This window comes from Mastigoproctus giganteus, chromosome 2, assembly GCF_048544385.1.
Source record: "Mastigoproctus giganteus isolate SK-2022 chromosome 2, ASM4854438v1, whole genome shotgun sequence".
Lineage (NCBI taxonomy): Eukaryota > Metazoa > Arthropoda > Arachnida > Uropygi > Thelyphonidae > Mastigoproctus > Mastigoproctus giganteus.
This window is the reverse complement of record NC_143576.1, coordinates 99,105,758-99,130,251: the sequence shown is the minus strand read 5'-3', so window position 1 is coordinate 99,130,251 and position 24,494 is coordinate 99,105,758. Positions and strand designations below refer to the sequence as shown.

Below are 24,494 nucleotides of genomic sequence, written 5' to 3'. Positions count from 1 at the left end.
CTCCATTTCATTAAATAATGTACTGCAAGTTACAATAACAAAGACTATTACTAGTCAAACACAGTTTGGAACAAACAAATATAAAACTCAGCAGGTAGGTGTGGTGTACTACAGTAGCCTACAAACCAGTGCCCATGGGCACTAGACAGCATGTTTTAAAGATTAAAGGAGGATGTTAGTTAAGAGGGTTTGTACTGTATTTAAAAAAACTTTTAAACGAAGGAGTTCCAGTGAAGAGTATCACAGACACTTGGGTCTCCAAAATAACCAGTTAAACTGCACCACCATCAGCAAATAAAACTCATGCTTTTGTTTTAGAATACTTCCAGCTGGTATTGGCAGTAAACTTTTGCAAAGAATTATTTGAAATAATCTATAAACAAGCAAAATCTTGGATGAGGTTATGACAAGCTTGATATTTCCCTTTTAAGCAGGTGCTTCCTGCCACATTTATCCCTCCCCCCCAAAAAGGGAGGGGGGGAAGAGATGAATAAAAAAAAAAAAAAAACCATCTTTCACATGACATCATGCAAAATACTTTCGCCTTTGGAAAATAGTTAGTTTCAATGTATATATAAGGATTCTCTGTACATCCCATTGCATACATTGTACTGATTCACATGTCTGCACCAATGAAATATCACATCATCACTAAATACAGTGGCATCATGCAGGCTTCCACTGTTTCAATTAGACAGAATTAAAGATTTGTCTGTTTTTATCAATATATTCTTAAGAATTTGCTATCCTGCTTTGTGATATTTTTAACTCTGCACACAACAGTTTTTCTAGGACCATGTGGGAACATTCATCTGATGATTGATGCAGCTTGTCTGAGAATTGCTCTTTTTAATATTCTGGAAATGTGAGCATCACAAAAAAAAAAAAAAAAAGCACAACTGAAAACTTTAAAATTAAATGAATTGTTACTGCAGTTTTTTTTTTGTTTTTTTTTTAAATATAGTTCACACTGTGAAAGATATCATATACACAATTAATAGAAAACTTTTGAAATCCAAGTGTCATGTGGAAAACAAATTGAGATCACCGTTTCAACTGTGGATTTTTGTATCTATTAAATCAAATACCTCAATAAATATAATGAACAACCTTTCCAATACACTAGGTGACTGATTTTATGAATTTTTCTTTTTAACAAATTATGAGCATAAAGCATCTGCAAATTGTATTTTACACAAATGAAAAACCATGCACCTCTTAGATATTTCTTCTGTGCTGCCTCAAATTAAAGCCGGGTGGCTGGATATGTTTTAAACCTTATGCGGTTTATTTTTACAAATTTTAATTGTGTTTGGATGAGTCTCGAATGTTATGTTTCACTACTGTCAATTTCCATGATATTAAGTGAATTATTAGATTCATTGTGAATATGACTAGGTGTTACTTGCACATCTCGGGCAATCTTTTCTGTACCATCATTCTGCACCTTTTTTGTCTCCTTTAGATAGCTGAATATCAAAATGATAGCAATAAAAACATTTGAGTATGGTACTGGATATATTGTTTGTAAGTTACTTTTTTTTTGGCAATATTGGTGATGGACATTAGAGTTTTAGAATTTAATTCATTATCTGAAGGTGCCCAACATCGTATTCCTAAAAGGTCAACAAGGAGAAAAACTCCAAATCCAATCCCTTACACTGAAGGAGATTTATGCAATAAATGTAGTTATTGCTCTACATTATACTTCGTATGTGAAAAAAATATGGCAGGCTACTTTGATCTGTGCTGTTCTAATGGAAAAATTAACTTGTCTGATGAGATTAAAAAATTATTCATAGTAAATGATAAAAAGTCAAAATGTTTTAGAGACAACATTCATCAGTGCAACGATGGTACGTCTGTTTTTTTCATTTAGTGCTAATATGACATTACCCTCCGGTTACAGATGCATTATTTTCAAATTCCTGGAGTACAGAACATCATTGAATTTCATCCTTATATCCTGAAAACACAAGCAATAATTCTTATGGTCAGTTATATATTTAAAATTTCTTTGAAGTCAATAAAATTAGACTTGCAAACCTTTCAAAGAGTAGTTTAAGGAAAGACATTCTTATTATATAAACTGGGTATTGCATCAGTGCAACCCTTATATCCGCTCGTATAAAACAATGCATCAAAAGGTTTGCGAAGAAAAGGAGTTAGCTTTAAAAGACAACTGTCCATGAATAAATTTGGTAATGTACCTTTATCATGAACTTCAAGCAGATTCTAGATGGTATAACAATCCTAAATGTTTGAGTTGCAGCTGTTTTTGAATCGTGCTTTGTACCATTGTACTAGAAGTCAGGTAATCGGAGAAACAATTTTTTTTTGGATAACAAAACTACTGTTATTCTTATTATCTAATACAGTGTCAGAATAAAAAATAAAATTACAATGTTTACTATTTTCAAATATTTCATGCCTGTTATCCCCAGAACAATGAAGGTGGTGCACCGTCGGTTGCTCCGACTCTCATAGGCATATTGCCATGTATCCAAAGGAGGCAGGATTGAGGGGAGGAAAATAGATTTTGATAGTATGGACTGATGTGCTATATGGGGAAACAGAAGGACATATTTCAATGCCAACTGGAGGGGAGTGCTAAACTAAGATGTGACATACTATGTGGGACTATATTTCATACAGACTTGCAGTTAGAGGTTGCTCTCCTCCATATTTCAATCCCATACTTGATGCTGGAAAACTGATCCATCAATTGATTGTAAATTATTACTGCCATGTTGAAGGTAACAGACTGAAATTTATCTGTAACCAGCAAGCAAGGTTATGGGTAGATACATACATTGGCCTTGCAAGATGCTCTACATGCAAGGGCTAACAACGGGAAGCTTAACAACAGGGACTGTTATTTTACCCTCTTCTTTTACTGGTAGTCCTCGCAATATGATGTGGAATTATCAAGATGCTATAACAATAGTAAAAAAAATTTGGTAAACTTAAATGTTTTTATTGCTTTTACATGCAATACTTCATAACCTGAAATCACCAATAGCATTCATTCATATGAAACTGCTAATAATAGACCCAATTTTGTTATCTGTGTGTTCCATATAAAATGAAAGGAACTTCTACATTTAATTAATCAAAAACAATATTTGGCGAAGTATAAACTTTTTTTATATATACCATAGAATTTCAAAAGCAAGGTTTACCTCGTACCACCTTATATAACTTAGTCACAACTCACGGTCTCTCAATCCAGTTTCTATTTGTATGGAAGATGGCAAGTGCAAAAAAGGAATTTAAGGGAAAATTCTTTTTGCACTTACCAAAAACAAAAGAGAAATGTAAACAGTTATTCCCATTAGTGAAGGAGGAACAATGGCAGAACTTTTACCAAATATATTTATAGTATTTCAGTTAATGTCGACAATCGCTTTATTGTTCGTTATAATCTCTTTCTATTAATGTTAAAAGACATTATGGGTAATGACATTCCTTGGGGGGGGGGAAGCCGCCTCCGTAGCCAGGTGGGAAGGAGCAGCAGTGCGTAGCACACGCTTCTTGATTAGACCGGGGTTCGAGCCCATCACCACCAAATACGGAGGATGCGGAAAGGTCAGGGAATGACCACCTCATATCCCGGAGCAATATGGCCTTAGTTGCTAATGCTCCTAAAAAAAAAAAAAAACCAAACCAAATAACCTTGGGGGGAGGGGAATAATTGTTATGAAAGGAGATTTTAGGCAGGTTTTGCATGTAGTTCTGCATGCTTCCAGACAAACAACGGTTCAGAACTGCATGAAATTCTCACCTCTTTGGCTAACATTTGGGATATTTAAATTAATTAAAAACACGTGTGCAAAGCTGTAGAAATTAGAATTTGATTTTTTTATTACAAACTGGAAACGATGAAATTACTCTTCTGTAAATGGCGAACCATTAGGTGTTATTGAATTACTATCCACTATAATTGCAGAGAAGACACTGTTTCTCAAATTATGTAGAAAAGTTTGCATCACCAGATGATGTTATGAATTTCTCTAGAGTCGCACCAAAAAAACAGAACGTTGTGATGAAATCAATTCAGTTCCCAGGGGCTACTAAATGGAAGAAGGTTAATTGTTCGTACAACAACTGTTTAGATTTGGAAATTATTACTGGCCAAAGTACGGGGCAGAATGTTTTATTTCCTTGGATCAACTTAACACCATCTGACACAACCCTTTTTTCTTTTAGAAGGCGACAATTTCCTATTTGTCCTGCATTCTGCACGACATTCAACAAAGCACAAGAGCAAACCTTGGATTGTGTTGGTCTCTATTTACCACAGCCTGTCATTAACCATGGCCATGTGGCAATGTCCCAAGTGTGTTCATAACAACATTTAAAAGTTCAAATAACCCCAAAAAGCCACAGAACTGTAAATGTTGCATTTAAGGAGATGCTGTAATGTTTCCCCATCACGTTTTGATGGGTTCCAAATAGTTAATGACACAATATAGGATTTGAGGTTCAGATCAGTGTTCCCTTTAAATTGTGTACAAGTGTGGTGATGGTACTGTTTCCTAAATCTGTGCAAGTGCTGGTGCATTTGCTTTAATTCATATCAAATAACTTAATCATTTATATTTGATTTAATATTGAAATAAATGTCAGTGCTGAGTGGGCCACTAAAAAAAATGAGAAGAATGGTAGCTGGATCACTGAAATGGCACAACAACAACAAGTCTCATTCTAGTTTGGTTATGCAGTTATAAAAAAGGCAGAGAAATTGCAATCTAAAAATTACTGGGGGAAACTTTTGAAGATCACCAGATGAGACTAGCAAAAACAAAATGGGGAAGGGAAGTAAAGCAGAACAGATAAAAATACTTTTCAATAATGCTCTGATTGATAACGAAATTCATGACCATGTTTGGAAGATATTCCAAACACAGTCATGATTTTCTTTTGCTGCACCAGCCAAAAAAAAAAAAATATATATATATATATATATATATATATATATAAAAATAATAATAGATTAATAAAATAAAATATCTATTTAACTCCCTTCTCACATAGGTACCTATCCAGCTGACTTTGAATCACCCAAAACTGTCAGCCTGAATCCACCAAGGAGGTAACTTATTCCACTAAACACTAGTTAAAAAAAAAAAACTTCCTGAAATCTAGTCTAAACCTCTTCTCTCAGAATTTGAATTAATGACCCCCTAGTCCTGGAATCATTCATAACAATAAAAATTCTATCCTCAATTTTATTTTTGTCTGAGCACCTTATTCACTTCAATTAGATCTCCTCTAAGGTGCCTAGTATTCCAAGTTTGGTCATATAATTGCTCTATACAGCGGGATTATGACCTCCCTATCTCTATGAGCAAATGTAAAAGCTCATAGTGTTCTACTGATAAATCAACAATAGGACACATGAGCTTTCCTTATCACCTATCTACACTATTTGGAGAACTTCATGTCCCAAATCTCTTCTGTTTTTAATTCAACTTTGTCAAGTGTATAAATAATTTTGGAGTTGCTGTTCCTCAAATGTAAGACCTTGCATTTTGCCGCTTACAGCTTCCACTTTTCTGACCATTCCACAAGCCTTATCTAAGTCATCCTGAAAGAAGCTCTGTTTGGTGCTCATTATTATTATTATTACTAGCTATGCTGCACCAGCTAAAAAAAAAAAAAATTTCCAAGTTACCCTAAAAGAGAGAGAGAGAAAGAGAAAGAAAGAGACAGAGAGAGAGAGAAAAAGAAAAATCACCAAGAAAGAGAAGAAGAATGATGATATCCAGCTCAGGACCCTGGGTGTGCCAAGTCCATACTCACCAGATGTGAGCCCCTGGGGTTACATCATTAACTATTCTACTGTTCTTGAAGTTATCTAAAAATTTTGATATCAATCTTTGTAACCCTTTATTACTGTCATTTAGGAAAATCAAAAACAGCAGTGGTACAAGTACCAATCTTTGCGAACCATACTTCTTATGTTAATCCAGTATGAAGAATAACCATTAATCACAAGCTTTCTGCCCTGCAGCTATCCTATGATCCATCTAAGCATTTTCCATGTGATTTAAACATACTGTGCAAGTTGTACAGTAATCTTCCACGAGGGACTGAGTCTGGGCCTGATAATGGATGAAATAATCAATGTAGTAAATAAAGGAATTAGAATAAAAAATTTTTAAAGAATAAAACAATTTTAATCAGAGAGTAAATAATATAATTTGGAACAATAAAAATTAAAACATTAAGGAAAATAACAAATAAAATTAAGAGATGAAGTTAAAAGTGAGGAAATTAGGAAACAATGTAAAAACAAACCTATTAATGAGTGGGTATATAATAAGAAATTGTGAAAGGAAAAAACACATATAGACAGGATGGAGAATGGCAGACAGTAGACAGATCCATAGGCAAACAGTAGAGAAAGACCAAGAAGAAGAGAGAAAAAAAAAAAAGAAGAAAAAAAATGGAAGGATGATCTATCCTAAATCCAACAAGCAAAATGCTTAATAGAGAAAAGACATTCAATATTCAGAGTGAAGATATCATTTAACAGTTTCTCTTGGGTGAGGTTACTATCTATCGACCATCTTGTTCACCGAGTGGCTTGCAATTATGCTAACTTGGCTACATCTTGGTGACCAATATTTGCGATTCTTCATAAACTGACAGCTTGCTTGCACAGATATCATTATTGCAGCCAGCTACAGCCTTAAATGCTAAGAAACAATCACTCAACTAAAAATGGTTCCACTACATTTCCAAAGTCTGAGGCAAGTATGAAACAGACTACAGAATAATTTAAAACCACAGAATTCAGAATAAATAAATGGCACTTTCCTAACATGTTATTTTTAAAATATTTTTAATAAGAAATATGTCATTGTAAATGAGGTGTTATTTATTCTCCTCTAAATTACACACCTCATCCTGACTAGTCATTCCTCTGCCTTCAGAATCACATAATAATCTAAACCTTTCTAATTAAAGGTTAGTTGTTCATGACATTTAACAGCCAAAGAAAATGTTTCTGTTTATATTCTAGGATGGCTATATGTGGTCAGAGGAGTAGTTCGCAAGAATATTACTGTAACTTTATTCTTACATTCTGATTACTCAGCTATGATGTGGTGTTATTCTGTAAGCTATAATAAAGTCTTACAAAACACACGATTCACTCAATAAAAAGGGCACTTATAACAAATACAAGTCACATAAGGTTCTGATAATGAAGCTTACATAAAAGGAGGCTATCATTTATTTCAGACATGTGGCACCTGACAAATGCCACTTTTTTTAATTCAGAAGAAAATTATATTTCCTCATGTACCCTTCCCCACCAGTTTCTCTAAATGATGATGACACAATGTTTTGTTTTTTGCTTCTATTTACTAATTATGAAATGTTGTTTGTGTCTAACAAATGCTACAAATGAAATTTTAAGATCTAGGCACCCAAGTGTGCCTAGATCTTAAAATTTTTGGAATTAGGTGAGATGCACAAACATCTGTCAGCTAGTAACCATAATTCATTTCTAATACCTGCACCAATGGTATTTTAAAATTGTTCCATTGTACCTACCATGTATATTTTCCTGATTTGGGGAAGGTGAATTTGCCAGAAGCAAAACTGGAAACGATTGGAAGGGGTATAAGAGATGAGCGAAAAAAAAAGAAATACAATAGAAGCTTCAAATAACAAGAAATGGGATCAAACAGGTAAATAATAATTAATAAAAGCCTTTTCAATTCAACAAATTTTAAATTTTTTTATAATAGAATCACATTAAACACCACTTTGTATTCTTTTAGCAGATGTGGTTGAAAACAGAATTTTCAGTCAAAAAATTTCCATTTGATTTTAAGATATAAAATTGCATATTTTAGATTTAAAAAATGGATTCAACTTACCAAGTTCTGTTCGATCTCCACAATTGACAGTAAATGGATAGGCACAATTTTCTTTTAGAGAATCGGAATCATCAAAAACAAGTCCATTACCACATACCTTAAGTGTAGCTGTTGCATTTTCACATGACCAGTATTTATCACAGCTTAAATCATGGGGATAAAAACCAAAGGATTTTGGGCAATTGAAAGTTTCCTTCTGGGCAATAACTGAAATAAATATGAATTTTAAGGTTACTATAGTAAAGATAGAAATTCTTTGCATACTTTGTGCCAATATATATATATAAGATTTCTGCAACCACAGACACTGAATTCAGAAGTGTTTCCATTAATATGCATTAAATTACTTTTGTTCATCTTTTATTTTATTTATTTATTTATTTTTTTTTTGTTATTACGAACATAGAGCAGAACATCAGTTTATAAAATCATATAAGATAAAAAATAATAACATTTAGAATACATTATAAAATCACAGCTTATCAAAAGGGAAGTTCATTTGGTACCTTCAAAGTTTGACATAGTGGGCACTTGCTTTATTATTATTATTAGCTATATGGTGCAAGGAAACCTGAGGCTTATGCTGCACTAGCCAAAAAAAAAAAAAAAAAAATCCCAAGTTACCCTTAGAGAGAGAGAGAGAGAAGGGAATCACAAAGAAAGAGAATGATGATATCCAGCTCAGGATCCTGGGTGTGTGCCAAGCCCAAACTCACCACATGCCTTTCCTGTTTGTGAGCAAATCTGGGCCTGCAGTTAATTACAGTAAACCTCTGCTAGTCTGGATTAATTGGGGGGGGGAGATCACCCAGATTAGCGAAGCAAAAGATAGCCCTAAAGACAAAAAAACTAGAACACAAATAAACAGAAAATGTAATTATACAGGTAGTGCTGATGAAAATAAATCAATTTGCACTGCATGCCAATTGATCGTTGCTGTGAATACCACTTAATCAGCAGTCTGGTTTTATCAAATTTCCTGTCCCAACACATGCTTTCAAAACCTTCCCTGGCTGTTAAGTAGACAACACTGAAGGAGCAGCAGCTCCAATTACCAATCTTCTCAGCCACACCATTTATGCAACAGTTTAGTGTTATGGTTGTATTCTGGAAAACTTTTATAGTTTCTTATTATTTACTCATTGGCAAATCTTTCTCCTGTGGGCAGGGGGAGGAGAGAAAGGAGCTGACAGCTTAGGTATATAAACATGCTAAAAAGAATAATTACTGAGTTTTCAAAAACGAATCCAGCACTATAGGTTTGCCAAAATATAATTCACCAGTAAGGTTGTTACTGAGGCAATTACCAACTCACGGTTGGTAATTGCCTCAGTAACATATGCAATTAAGAGAGAACAGATTTTTACAAAATACATCAATATACATCATCTCATGTTGTGAAGGCATCATGACTTGCCTTGGATTTGCATTTCAAATAAACAGTATTACTCCCTAAGAATAAATATATTACTATTTACCAAGTAGTAAAACAGTAGTAGATTCATCCTTTTGCTTAACAGATAAAATGAGTAATAGTGAGTCTATTAGGTCTTAGAACAGCCAAAAATCACTGTAGGTATGAATTACACAGGGTGTTGACAGCATTCCATAGGGAGGCTGGCCCATGCAGAATTTACTGCATCTTGCACTTTCTTCAGCTTGAGTAGCAGTAAATCCTTGCTCTGAACAGTGCCCCTTGTCCCATTCCATGGATGGGTAACTGGATTAAGCATCTGTTGAGTATAATTTTAACTTTACCGTACTTCAGTAGTCTACTCAGTCTAGTGACTGAGTAGGCCAGTGAAGTATGATAAAATTAAAATCATCCTTATGCTCGGTAGAACTAGTATGTATGAAGGGATGCACTTGTTGGCAGTGACGTTCAAGTAGGCTGAAGCATTCAGACATTGATCCACCGGTATCCATGCTTTATATGTTACCATGAAAACATTCCCCGCTCCACCACTCCTTCACCACCACCTTGCACAATGGGACCTCTGATTATGCTACTGTTATCATGCCCATCAGCACTGAGCAACGGAACCAGAATTCACTGGACCAGTTTTTACCACTACTCAAATGTCAATGTCTGTGCTCATGTCCAGTATCCACAGTTACTTGTTTTCATGTGTTGAGTGGAACCCAATAAGGTTGTCTGCTGTTGATCTGATGGAACCCAATGAGGTTGTCTCCATCCATGACAGGACTTACCACACTGTAAATTCTAGTACAGTATACACTTTTGCACACTAATTTACAACACTGTTATCTGACTGACTGTGGTCCATATGTTAGACCTCCTACATCAACAACAAGCTATTTCTAGCAACATGACTGCCCCTTGCTGAATGTTTTCTAGATGTTGGACCCTTCTTTGTACACTGTAGATACTGTTGTATGAAAACAGCCTAGCAAGGATGGCAGTGCGTAATACTTGCACCAGTGTATCTCATTTTGACTGTAATACCACACTGAGTCTTTTGCTGATCCATTCTCTTGATGAAATGTGTGTGTGCGTGCACACACATTTTACCAAGAAAATTACCACCACAAGAGTGTGGTAATTTGCTTCACAAATTATGAGATTAATGCATTTTGTATCAAATTTTGCTTTTAGCTAATACATATATAAAAATAAGACTTTTATCAACTTATATATAATAACATAAAATTTTAATAAAATGCCTTACTATATTACATAAAAAAAAATTCCTTTTTTTAATGAAAATAGATGAACTTGTACAATTTATAGGCACTGGTTCTAAAGCTGTAATTGATTTCATCCTATCACAGTGTTTTGCACAAAATTAAAAATATATATACAGTATATATTTCTAAACATTTAGCAAATGGTGTTCAGTAGTGTGTATTAAGAACAAAGAGTATTCAGCCATTTAAAGTATATCAATAATTTATTTAGTGGTTCAATGCAGTTCTCTTGCACATGGATGAGTCAATGCTTTTTTGAAACTCTTTTGTGTTTATCGTATGAATCCCTTTTTAAATGTCAGCAATAACCCCAGGGGCTCACATCTGGTGAGTATGGGCTTGGCACATCCAGGGTCCTGAGCTGGATATCATCATTCTTCTCTTTTTGGTGATTCCCTTCTACTTTTCTTTCTCTCCCCCCCCAGGGTAAAAAAAAAAATTTTTTGCCATTGCAGCAAAATGCCTCAGGCTTTCCTACACCATATGGCTAACAATAATAATCTGCTTTCATTGCCTCATTCCATTTACCCAATCTTTTTTTCAGTCTCTGGATATCCTAGTGAACCCTTTAAGTCATGCTTTTCACTCACTGCATCAAGGTTCAACTGAGAGTATTCAAAGTAACTGTGCAGAAATTGAATCTTCATATTCATGCTGAAAGCTAGTTTTTAAAATTGTAAGCATGTTGTTAACAAGCTTCTCATACTGCTTTGATTTATATAAGCCTAAAAAGTTTTCCACAATGCTCTTGAATGCTAACCAAGCTTCCACTTTCTGAAGTATAGAAGTAGTGAAATTATCATCTTGCAACAGTTCTCCGATTTGTTGTCTGTTGAAAACACCACCCTTGGACTTTAGAATTTCTTATTTGAGGAAACACCAAAAAAATTCCACAAGTGTAGCAAAAGGAATCAGGATTGTTTACACAGGGACAATACATTATCAGAAAAAAAAATGTTATTTCAATAACATATATAACAACACACATTAATGATAAATTAACAATTAAAATGATGACACCTCTTTCATAATTAAAAAATACAATTTGTGATATGGTGGTTGTATAGTAAATGTTGCAGTGCCAGTTTTGAAAACTCTGACATGCAGAAAAAACATGACACTGGTTTTTGGTAATCCCATCGAGTAGAGAATAAAACTGTGCTCATAGTTTTCAGTCAGTAAAGATGATATTATGATGACACCACGTATACTAGTGTCATCATAGTTATTTTATCTATTAGAAAGAGTTGTTGCATAAACATTAAAAAATGTGTCACATGACTTAAGATCCATGGCACTTATAGTAAAACCCAGTGGCACGAAGTGAGCAGGCCGACTGAAAAGCAAAGTGGCTTTGCTAGAGGTTGAGGAGTAAAATCTGCGGAGAACTTAAGTCTAAAGTGTTATAATACAATTTTAGGGCTCATTTGGCAATCAAAATTATTTTCAAGTAAGGTGAAATGGGCAAATCAACTTTTCTTTACAAAGTAATTTTATTAATAATTTTAAACTTTACCAGAAAATAAGCATGAAGATTTATTACATTATTTAAATATCACTAGCAGTGTTAAATTATTAAATTTGCTGGTTTGTCCATTTTTTAGTTGGCTGAAGTAAAATGCTGGTTAATGCAATGAAACATGTCCCCCACCACCCACTTATTTTTGCAAATATACAGTTCTTACTATGCAAATCAGTGCCAGGTTGGGTTTTACAGGTTAGTCTCTGCTACAGCCTTGGGGTAATCTATCATGAATGCAAATTGTGTATATTCTGTGAGGTGACTTTCATGAGGTGATTTCCCCTGTTTAGGATGAAAGTAAATCATACACCCCAGCCTGACGACAGCTAACTTGGCTACAGTAATAAGAAACCTCATGAAAGTCTAGAGGGGCCTGATCTCAGGCCTACACAGTATAGAATTGCAACAACTGTTCCGACTGTGGTATATCAATGAGCCAAAACATTATAACCACCTATGATGTTGGTCCTCCACGTGCAGCCAAAACAGCTCATATCTGGCAAAGCATGGACGCTACAAGATTTCTAAATGTCTTGTGGTATCTGGTACCAACACGTAATCAGCAGATCCTTTAACTCCTGTAAGGTCCGTGGTTGAGATGCCGCAGATCAGAGTTGCTGTTCCAACACAAACCACAGATGCTTTATGGGACTGATGTCTGGGGAATTTGGAAGCCAGGGCAATACTTGGAAGTCTTCCTCATGTTCCACGAACCAGTCTGAAACAATCTAGGCAGTGTGGCATGGTGCATTATCCTGCTGAAAGACAGCACCACCACCACCAGAGGGGAAGACTGTTGACAAGAAAGGGTGTATCTGGTCAGCAATGATGTTTAGGTGTGTGTGTTGAGTTGCCTGAGCGGAGCCCTGAGTTTCCCCCATTAGCCGCTTCATTTCTTCTTGTAATATGGCATCTCTCTTCTGGCCATTGTTCTGTTGTGTGTAGTGGCCGGAACGGCAACCTAGCATGTGGGGGCAGAGCACCACGTTGCTGCCTCCACCCCTGCCACGAGAAGGCGTGCCGGACACTACTATCGTCGTGCTGAGCACTCCTAAAGAACTTTAGGAGTGCTCTAGGTAGAGGAAGGAGGGGGGAGATAGAAAGGGGGAAGGTCTAAGGGAAGATCGGCCCTAGTTAGAAGGAATAAGTGTTAAGCAAGTAGAAAGTTTCCCCCACTCAGGATGATGGGGGAGTAGGGGAAAGGTGAGTTTTGATGTTGTCCTTGCTTAATTGTTGTGCATGAGTTGGCAATTGTCAGGTCCACTTCAGGCATCCTCTCTTCTTTTGAAGGCCTTGGTGGCAAATGTGTTAAAGGCCTTGAAGTTACTTTCTGTTGCAATCAGGTTTTCTTTATTCATTGGCGGTATGGCATCCACCAAGGAGGAAAGCTCCTGTCTGAGGTCTTGATAGTAATAACATTTATCGAGGATGTGGTTGTTGTTATTTCACCGCAATGGCAGTGCGGTGCTTGAGCCAGTCCTAGTTAGTGCAGTTTAGCATTTATGCTACCATGTCCAATCATAAGGAATGTTTTGTGTAGGCCTGGTGCCATCCATAGCTTTCTTTCTTGGTCAATTCTCTTGCTTCTGGGATGTAGCACCTAGCGATATCCCCCACTTCAGCCGTGGACCAGATTTCCTGCCATCTCTCCTTCAGTTTATGTCTTATCCTTGTTAAGTTCTCTTTCTTTTCTGCTTGTAGGTTGATGGTGATATCATCCAAGGTGGTGGATATATTCTTTCTTAGCCTGTATTTAAGATACCAATAGGTAGGTGGTAGATGTCAGAGTGCCCGGCACATTAATAACTGGACCTAGAGCATCCCAGCAGAACATCTCCCAAAGCATGACACTGCCGCCACCGGCTTGTTTTCGTCCCATGGCGCATCCAGGCGCCATCACTTCCCCAGGTAAACGCACATGTACCTGGCCGTCCACTTGGTGCAACAGGAAACATGATTCATCAGACCAGACGACCTTCTTCCAATCAGTCAAGATCCAGTTTTGATGCATGCGTGCCCATTGTGGGTGCTGTCACTGGCGAACTGTGGTTAGCATGGGCACTCAGAGTAGCCTGCAGCTACACAGCCCCATTTTCAGCAGGGTTCGATGTACTGTGTGTTGTGACACATTATTCCGATCACCAGCATTCCAATTACTGGCTAGTTGTGCAACAGTCGCTTTCTGTTGCCATGTACCATCCGGGAGAGCCTTTGCTCACCTTAAGCATTGTTGAGCCGTAGTTGTCCAACACCTGGCCGGCGGTTCATGGGTTCCCCCTCTTCTGACCACTTTCGGTAGGTACTAACCATGGCTGACTGTGAGCACCCCACCAGCCATGCCATTTCGGATATGCTCTGACCCAGTTAGCATAGCATAGGCATTTGATGCAAGAAAGAAAGCTTATACAGCATCAGCCAAAAAAAAAAAAAAAAAAAAAAAAAAACCACTTCACCCCTCTGTTCGTTCGAAATACCTGTCCAGCTGAGCCTTAAACTTATTTAGGCTATCAACTTCCACGACAAGGGATGGAAGTCTGTTCCACCAACCAACCACCCACCCGCTAGCTAAAGGCAAATTTCCGCACGTCTATCCTACATCTGTCTTTCCTCAATTTGAATTTATGCCCTCTCAGGTCATTATTCTGAGCGAGAGGAAGAATCCCATCAGCATTGAGCATGCTCAAACCATTCAAGGCTTTATACACCTCTATCAGATCACCTCGCTGGTGCCTAGTCTCCAGACACTGTAATTTGCAAAACTTAAGTCTTTCTTCATAAGAGCAACCCTTTGTTCCATTCACCAATCTTGTTGCCCTTCTCTGTACTCGTTCCAGCAGCTCTACATCCTTCTTGAAATGAGGCCTCCAGACCTGTATACAGTACTCTAGGTGTGGCCTGACCATTGCCTTATAAAAGGGAATAATCACCTCCTTATCCCTGCTAGAAAAATTCCTATATATCATTGACAATACACCATGAGCTACTCTTGCAGCCAGTCTGCACTGCTCAGAGAACTTCATATCTGCCTGCACAACCACCCCCAGGTCCCTTTCATTCTCGACCACTGTCAGTGTAGTACCACAGAGTTGATACGTTGCTCTGGGGTTGCTGTTTCCCATGTGTAGTACTTTACATTTGTCAATGTTAAACTTCATTTGCCACCCCTCAGCCCATCTGCTCAACTTTCCAGATCCTGTTGCAGCAGCATAGTGTCAGTAGTGTCCTTGACAACCCTGCCTACCTTTGTATCGTCTGCAAACTTTGACATTAAGCTTGATAAACCCTCATCAATATCATTTATGAATACAGAAAACAATAATGGACCCAACACTGAGCCCTGAGGGACTCCACTAATAACATCAGTCCACGACAAGCAGTGTCCACTGATTACCACTCTCTGTCTTCTCCACCTCAGCCACCCCTTTATCCACAGCAGAAATTTGCCTCCAATGCTACACTGCTCCAATTTGTGCAACAGTCTTCCATGTGCAACAGTATCAAAAGCCTTTCTAAGATCCAAGTATATAATATCAAAGTTATTCCCTGTATCCAGTTCCTTTGTGACTGCATCATAGTATCCAATCAAATTGGTCAGGCAAGGCTTCCCCTTAACAAAACCATGTTGTGTCCGAGCTATAGCTGAAGTCTTGTCTAAATGATCCTGCAGTGCTTCTTTAACTAGTGCCTCCATTAATTTTCCTGGCACAGAAGTTAAGCTCACAGGTCTATAATTACTTGTGTCAGCCTTTGATCCTCCTTTGTGAATTGGGGTCACATTTGCACATCTCCAGTCTGTGGGTACCTCCCCTGAGTCCAAGGAAGCTCTCATAATTATGGCTAAGGGTTTGCTTACTTCCTTTGCTGCCTCCTTTAATATAACTGGATAGATCCCATCCACCCAGGTGCCTTTCTTGTGTTTATCTTCAACAATTTCTCCTCCACTTTACTCTCAGTTATTACAAGATTCTCTAGCTTACTGCTAGAGTTGAATACACCTCTGGCTTTCCCCTCGCTAAATAACTCCTCATGTGTGAATGTCGATGCAAAATATTCATTTAGTTTGTTAGCTACCTGAGCAGGATCATCAACAGTTGACCCATCGATATCAAGTGGACCAATCTGATTTATCCCCTTCCTTCTAGAGTTTACATAAGTAAAGAACTGTTTGCTGTTTTTTTTTTGCATCCCTTGCCAAAGATTTCTCGTAATCTGCCTTCGCCTGCCTAACCTACTTTGTAACTTGGTTACAGATCAATTTGTATCTATCATAGGCTTCTGTGTCTTGTGTTAATTTGTATGTATCCCATACATGTTTCTTCTCTGCCATATGCCTCATCAGTTCATCTGACATCCATCTAGGCCTAAACCTTGAACAATATTTCTAAGTGGTATGTATAGCCTAGTAGCTTCCAAGATAAGTTCTTTGAATGCTTCCCATTTTGCATTTGCTGTTGGTAACATCATCAGTTGGTCCCACTGTGTAGAATTTAAATACTGTCTCAGTCCATCGTAGTCGCCTTTACGAAAGCAATAACCCTACCCTTTACCCCTAATGGTAGCTACCTCTTTGTGTAAATCCCACTTCAGCACACTGTGATCACTGCCACCTAGTGGTTCATTTATCTGCAGATTCTTAATGCATGAAGAATCACTGCTGATAATCAAATCAAGAGTATTTATTCTTCCCTCTAGTTGCCTCCTGAACATGCTGATGTAGAAAACAATCATCCAATAAATCAACAAAAGCCTTGCTAGTGTGTGAGTGACCAGCCCCCAAATTCCAGTCAATATCTGGGAAATTAAAATCTTCCATTATAAGACTCTGATTTACTGGCCCACTCTATTTCCTTGTACAGTTCCTTATTATACTCATCAGAGTCATTGGGCCTATAGCACACTCCTACTCTCAATTTTGATCTCCCAATGCTTATGTCACACCAAACTGACTCAACACTGCACTGTCCAGCAATGTCCACTGGCTTCACTTCCTTGGATTTTATGTATTTCTTAACTAATAGCATAACCCCTCCTCCCTTCCTATCCAGTCTATCCTTTCTGTAGACGTTGTACTCCCCAAATTCCTGTTCTGCGTTCCTTATATCTGTGTGACACCACGTCTCTGATATCCCAACAATATCTGCCTTTGATGTTTTGAGCAATACCTCAAATTCATCAAATTTATTTACTAAACTCCTAGCATTGGTGTACACGCAAGTATACATGCACCTATTTCTATTCTTAGCTACCCTAACACAACCCATGTGTTTACGTGTACCGCAATGACTCCCAGCAGTCTCTGAAATATCCTGCATCTTGTTTTTCAGGCTTCTGCTCATTCCAATAGAAGCAGTGCAAGAATCTCTTTCACCTCTGCCAGTGGCTACTGTTAATCTATTCGTCTTTGTCTCCCCCCAAGCTAGCAGTTTTCAGACCCACCTAACACTGCCTTGATAGTATCAGCAAATATTCTTGCACCCTTTCTATTTAAGTGTATCCCATCCCTGCAGAAGCAATCTCTCCTGTTAACAAGTACAGTCCAGGCTGAAAAAAATTCTACCCCTTGAGCCTTGCACAATCTTTCCAGGGCCGAATTGATCGACAAGGCTCTCATCATATACTCCCTCCTATCGTGTCTGGGCAGAATTGTAGACACTTTCAAATTCAACCCTATTTCTCGGCTTTTTTTCAACAGTGACCTGTACTTGTTAAGCAATTCTGCTGGTCTCCTACTCTTGATATCATTAGTGCCAACGTCACCTTTTGTGCCCTTAAAAGATGATATCTGCTCTACAACGTCATCAACCTTTGCCCCTGGCAGACATACCCTGGTCCTGTTCCACCTATCCTTTTTACAAAGCATGTTCCCCGTTTCCCTGACAATAAAGTCACCAACAACTACTAGTTCCTTTGGGACCAGCGCATTCTGCCTTGGGGGTTGCCGCTGTGTTTCACGACGACCAAGTGCAAGCTCTGGCGTTGATGTGGGTAGCTGAGAGCTTGATGGGCCCCTCAATTTAGTTCCTTCGAGGGCATCCACCCTGTCCTTCAAGCTCTCATATAGGCCCATAAGAACGCTGAGTTGTTGCCTGATTTCGATACACTCCTTGCATCGCGCACACACACAGACATCCCCCATGGCAATATCATGTCCCGTACCTGAATGCTCCACAAACATCATGCAAGCTGTGCATTTTAGAAGGCCATGATTCAGAAGGCAACTGCCCCCCCCCCCCCTCAGTTCTCCTCTGAGCCACAGCACTTCCATTAGCTTGAGCCTTTTGTTTGGCTGCTCTGGCCTGAGTCATGTTTCTTTTAATTTAAATAAAATTTCAATTTCAGTTTATAACCCTAAATTATCTCCCAACACAGTTATAACGGGATATATATTTTTTAGTGTCAAGTATTAATTAACTCCGAGTTCCCTTTATATAACTTCCGTATCAGTTATGTACTAATTAATTATGTTACGTTTGTTATCTAAGTCGGTATATGTATTTAGTTAAAAGTACAATTTAAATGCCAACTAAGTTCAAGAAGTTTAATAGATTTTACCGATCACTGAAAATATTATAACCTATACTATACTAACGCTATCTAGGTTCGATATATGACGATCGTATAACAAAGAAAAAAGGCGGGAAGTTACGAACGGTAATCTATGGACACTTAAGTATTAATTAACTTTCAAATCTCGCTGTCTCAATTCAGAATAAACTAACGATCCTTACTAGGTCTATAAGCTACTTACAAAAATTTATTTGATGTAAAAAATATTCAATAAGCGGCTAAATATGGCTAAAAAAAACTTCTCGTTCAGCGGAGTTGCGACTTGTAACATGTGTATACTCTTACCGATACTTTTATGCAATTGCAAGGCCGAGTAAAGAATAAATACACCAAATTAATCAGAAAATCACAAAATAATGCTATACTGCTAAATTTAAATCAAAAGTTTTAGAAAAACAATAATTTCAAATCAATAAATAAGAAAAATCCACTTAGCGGCTTTGAACACGTCTGGCCCCTACTAGCCTCGTCAGCAGTTGTCTGGCCATTACTATTTGGCCATTGTCAAAGTCCCTTAAGTCTGCTTGCTTTAGTAAAACTCGCTCAAGTTTGCCTTTCCCATCTGAAGAACAGTAGCACTCATTAACAGAGCTCAGTATCAGGTGTTTTTTATACCGTGTCCCGATCCACACAAGTGCTGTAGTTCACTATATGCTAGGTCTGAGAACCTTATTTGATCGCTTCTATTATAAGCTTTTCATCACAAAAAAGGTTTTAAACAGCTGAGGTGAAGCTATTGTACCGTATTCATTAGAGATGTCCGAGTCAAAACTAGATATGGCTTTTTAAAGTGAATTAGAACTTAATGTATTAAGAGTTTATTTTTCTTCTGATGAATGGCATGTGATTGTGAAGAAATCATATGCCATTCATCATTTCATCATAAAATGAAAATCAAATTTTAATAATAATTCATTCTGCTAAAATAGCTTTTCCACATTTATAAGAATTTATGTAGTTCTTCCTTAAAATTATTCAAACTGCCCACTCTTCAACAACAGCAGATGTAAGTTTGTCCAACAATCAACTAACAAACTGAGATATTAAAGAACTGAGAATGACTAACATATAGGTTAGTGCAAAAGCATCATTTTAACTTAACCATCTACCAAAGTAGTTAAATTAATTAATTAAATTGGCATTGTTTTGGTTATATCTCATAGATGGCTACGTTAAAATGATGCTTTTGCACTAACCTATATGTTAGTCATTCTATCTCGTAGCCTTTGCCCTTAAATATTTTATAGTCTATTGAACTGAGAATTTATTTGTTTTATGTTAAATGTATTCAATAATTAAAGCTTTTTTTTTGCTCATAATACCCCTGGGGGGGGAGGAAATTTTGATAATTTTTCTTTGGGTCAGCAATGATGGAACGTTAGCAAACCTAAAACATGGGGTGCCTCCGTAGCCAGGAGCGGCAGTGCGTAGCAAACGCTTCTTGATTAGACAGGAGTTCGAGCCCGTGACCACCAAATACGGAGGATGCGGAAAGGTTAGGGAATGACCACCGCATATCCTCGGAGCAATATGGCCTTAGTTGCTAATGCTCCTAAAAAACAAAAAAAAAAAAAAACAACCTAGAACATGCTTGTCCTGGCTCTGTTGAGATATCACTGAAATGTTTTATCCATTTGCAACCTTGTGTGAAAGCAGTATTTATATGTTGTTTCAATGAAATTTTAAACATTTTTCTGTTAAAAAAACAGACATGACAAAATGCAATGTTTATGTGTATTGTGAAGTCACTCTTTCCTCTTATTCACTGTCTTAAATAGTTAAGGCTGTATTTCTCATCCCCTCTGTCCCTCCCCCAGGTATGATTCAATGTTTAAAATTGATAAAATATTTCAGAGAACAATTTAAGGCTTCAAATATGAAACTGTTTTAATTTAGCTCACTTTAAAATAAAATAATAAAAAAACCCCATTAATTAACGCTTTGAAAGGAATCGGCAAATATACAAACACATTCAATATTAAAATGCAACCTGCCCCTTTAGTAGATGAAGTTTGTGGAGAATCATTTTCCCCCTAGACCTTTATGATTTTCAGGATTTTTTTTTTTTTTTTTTTTTTTTTTACAAAAGCTAAACATGAAATGTATTAGTGCATGCGGGGAAGGAAGTGTTATCCATCTATATATATATATATATGTCATTAATATTTAAAATTAAACAAGAAACGTGTATTTGGATAAACATAATATGCGAGTAATGACATTATCGTTGCCGTGAACGGTTTTGTATTTTCGTGCACGAAACTCATAACTGTAGACCTCCTTACATTTACCATTACTTCAATAACGCTAAATATTGATATAAACATACATTATAAATATATCTACTCGCAGTATATTAATGTGTGTTGTAGATGGCACTCGGTAATAAAACATTGGCACTGATTGGCACTCGGTACCAATTACCGAGTGCCAATATAATCTGGTGAGTGCTACCAATTTGTTATTCGGTCCGGCCCTTTTTAACCTTTCCTAGCACATCGACAAATATTATTATTATTATAAATCATCTTGGCGGGTGTACAGTATCATGAAAAAATTACCTACTTACAAGTTATTATGTGGCTACATAATAACAAGATATAATGTATAGTATTGTATATACAAGTAACATTAATACAATAATATATAAATCCAATTACGAATACCAGTGCCAGGAGCAATGTCGGATTACTACACAGGTACAGTTTAGAATTCAACAGTCCATATAGGAGGGATGATCATTTTATTCACGGACTGATGCAAGATTTCATGTTTACCACGCGAACTTTCCATAACTGCCGCTAGAGGCGCTCTCCCTCATCGGTACTGAGCAGACTGTGTGAAACAACGTGTTATCTTTAAGACAACCATAACTGCTACTTTATCACTTTGGCTTACACTAACAGATGCAAATTACCACTGCTCTGGCGTACAAAGCTGTTCGGCTTTTTATGCTGTGAACTATGCAGTATATTCCATTACTAATGAGGTTGTCATAGTTCAGTGATCACTAATTTTTTCTATTTCTGTTATTTAATTTTTCTGAATTTTTCAAAGGCCCCTTCCTCCCTGTTTCATTACCGAGGCATTTTCCTAGTCCCTAATCCTTGAGGAATACTTAGTTAAAAACAAGTTGGTCCTCTCAAAACATTTCCAGCTCTCCTCTTGTAACTGCTAATAGCTCTTGTAAGTGGAAGATATGTCACAGGAAGCCCCCCCCCCACTCTCCTCCTCTTAAAAAGCAGCTGACTGTCTACCCGCAGGAGCAGTTTCAAGACCTTCTGTAGGAAGCTAAAGCAGTATTCTAGGAAACCAATAAGCTTTGATCATCATGCATCAGTTAAATAATCCACATTATTTTGATCACGAGGCTATAGCCTCTTTAGTTCCTAACTTGGACGGCCTACCCAGATAGGAGACTTCAACTACTGTGCAGCGTATAATCGCAGCACGAAGTGTAATGCAATAAACTTTTACTATATTTTGCCATTCGTGGGCCCATTTCTTTGGAAGCACTCTAGTCTTTGTTTTTCATTATTCTGGACACCTATTACATATCGCTCAGGTTGGATGTGATGCCAACAAGGTTTAATTGCGAATACCTCGTTTAAATGAGGCATCAGATAGAAAAACTGTTCGAAAAAATTTTCGATTTATTTTATACGCTGAGAGAACAGAAATCATGCGATACCTACCTAATAACGGGTAAGCCCACCTTTTGGCTGTATAAGAGCAGTCACACAGTGAGACACTGAGTTCGCTAGTTCAGCAAAGCGTTCCACGGGTATTTCCATTCATACTTGCTGCACCGCCATCCATAATTCCGTCGCATTCCAGGGTAGACGATCAAAAGTTCGAACGGACCTCCACAGCATCCCAAAGATGCTCCACAGGATTCATGTCCGGTGAACAGAGAGGCCATTCCATGGTGGTAAAATCTGCGGAATGCTCTTCGAACCATGTTCTAGTCACCACGGCTCTATAGGGAGGTGCATTGTCCTGCTGAAAGAGTCCATTTCCCTGTGGGCGCATGATGACCACAAAGAGACGCAGATGGTCTACAAGGATGAACACGTAACCTGGACCACTCAGAGATGTGGCTGGACGTACCAGAGGTCCAAACGTGTGGAGCTGAATACGCCCAGACCATTACCGACCGTCCACCTGTCTGAACAGTTCCTTGTTGAAATGGCAGGTGCATAGCTTCGTGTGGTTTACGCACCTTCCCGTCCGCTCGAAATACCTAGAAACGGACTCATCGGACCAGGAGACCAGTCTCCAATCATCCAAGTGCCGATGTTCTTTCGCCCAGTTGAGGCGTAGAGTCCTATGTCGTGGTGTTTGCAATGAGACTCTAGTGGGTCGGCGGCTCCCATAACCTATTGTGGCTAATGATTACCTGATGGTCTTGGTGGAGACGATTTTGGCTCTTCCCTCGTTAAAGTCGGCGGTGATTGACTGTCGCTGTCCGGATGGCTGAAACAATGCGAGACAGATGTCGACGGCCACGTTAATCCTTTCTCCGCCCACAGTGCTGTCCACGATGAGATGTTATTCTGGAAATGGCATATTCCCGATACACTCTTGATACTGTCGAAAGGGGATAGCACAATTTCTGTACCACTTCCGCAATAGAGTGAATAGAGTGAATGCAGTATACCTATTTACCTGCCAAGCGGTGTGTTCGTCCACTAACGAGAGGGGTGACAGCATCCCGTTGCCCAGGAACCAGGTATCCCATGAATTATGTCCTAACAGCGTACTATTTTAATCTAGTATACAACTAGCACGTTCTCGCAGATAGCACAGTGGTTGTAATCACCATTCTCCTACACCAGACGAAAAGGGATGAGTTCGAATTCCTTTCATCGCGAGGATTTTTATAGTTTTTCTCACAGATTTGCGAGTTAGTTGATTTCAGAAGTGGGTTGCATGGCATTATCTCCCGTAAACACTAGTTTTTCATTTGGCAATCAGTTATATACTGACGCTTAACATACATCAACCTAGCCTAATCTAACAGCAAGCGTATTTCTTCTAAATCAACCTGTACATACTGTATACGTATGCTAATTTATGTTACTTAATCTGATGTCCTACGTAATGATATGATGATTGTTTATTTATTGTCTTTTCTCAACTTCGAAATACAGCAAAGTGCATAAGAGCACCACCAGTGAATGTTAGGCAAGGTGGTTCGCTAAATTTTATTCTTTAATTAGCATTAGCATTAGCAGTGACAAATAATGCAAGCAAGCTTCACCATCGGCAAAAAAAAAAAAAAAAAAAAAATCAAATCAAATTAATATATTAGGGTCACCCATAATTTAATACATAAACCGGTATTTGTGTCTGTAAATTGCGTGTGTTTTCTGGTCGATTTTCCTGTTTTGCTGGATGAAAAAACCCCAGTTTCTGGGCAACAAAATCTTGCTATCTACGCCTGAGACCGACTAACTCAGCCATAGAGTGAAAAATGCCAATTAAAGTTCCTCGCGTCATCGACGGGATTCGAACCCGGATATTTTCCAGACGGTGTGTGGAGGACATTGACGATACCACTGTGTTACCCGCGCGGACTCATTCCATCCAATAGTTTGTCTACTTCTTCCTTGAATTTATTTAAGCTATCAACTTCCACAACAACAGATGCAAGTTTGTTCCAACAATCAACCACCCGCTGGCTAAAAGCAAACATTCGCACATCAATTCTCTAATCGTCCTTCCTCAATTTGAATTTGTGCCCCATCATGTGCATAGTCTGAGCAAGGGGAAAAATCGCATCAGCTTGCTGAATCCAT

The 24,494-nt window shown here is 37.8% G+C and overlaps 1 protein-coding gene across 1 annotated transcript in view; it reads right to left on the bottom strand.

Moving 5' to 3' along the window:
- The window catches only part of LOC150089457 (protein obstructor-E-like), a 73,929-nt gene that overhangs the window by 21,893 nt on the left and 27,542 nt on the right, over nucleotides 1-24,494 (bottom strand). Inside the window, exon 2 of the mRNA XM_090389505.1 lies at nucleotides 7,896-8,102. Within this exon, the coding sequence (XP_090245631.1) occupies nucleotides 7,896-8,102 (207 nt within the window). The remainder of the gene's footprint in view (nucleotides 1-7,895; nucleotides 8,103-24,494) is intronic.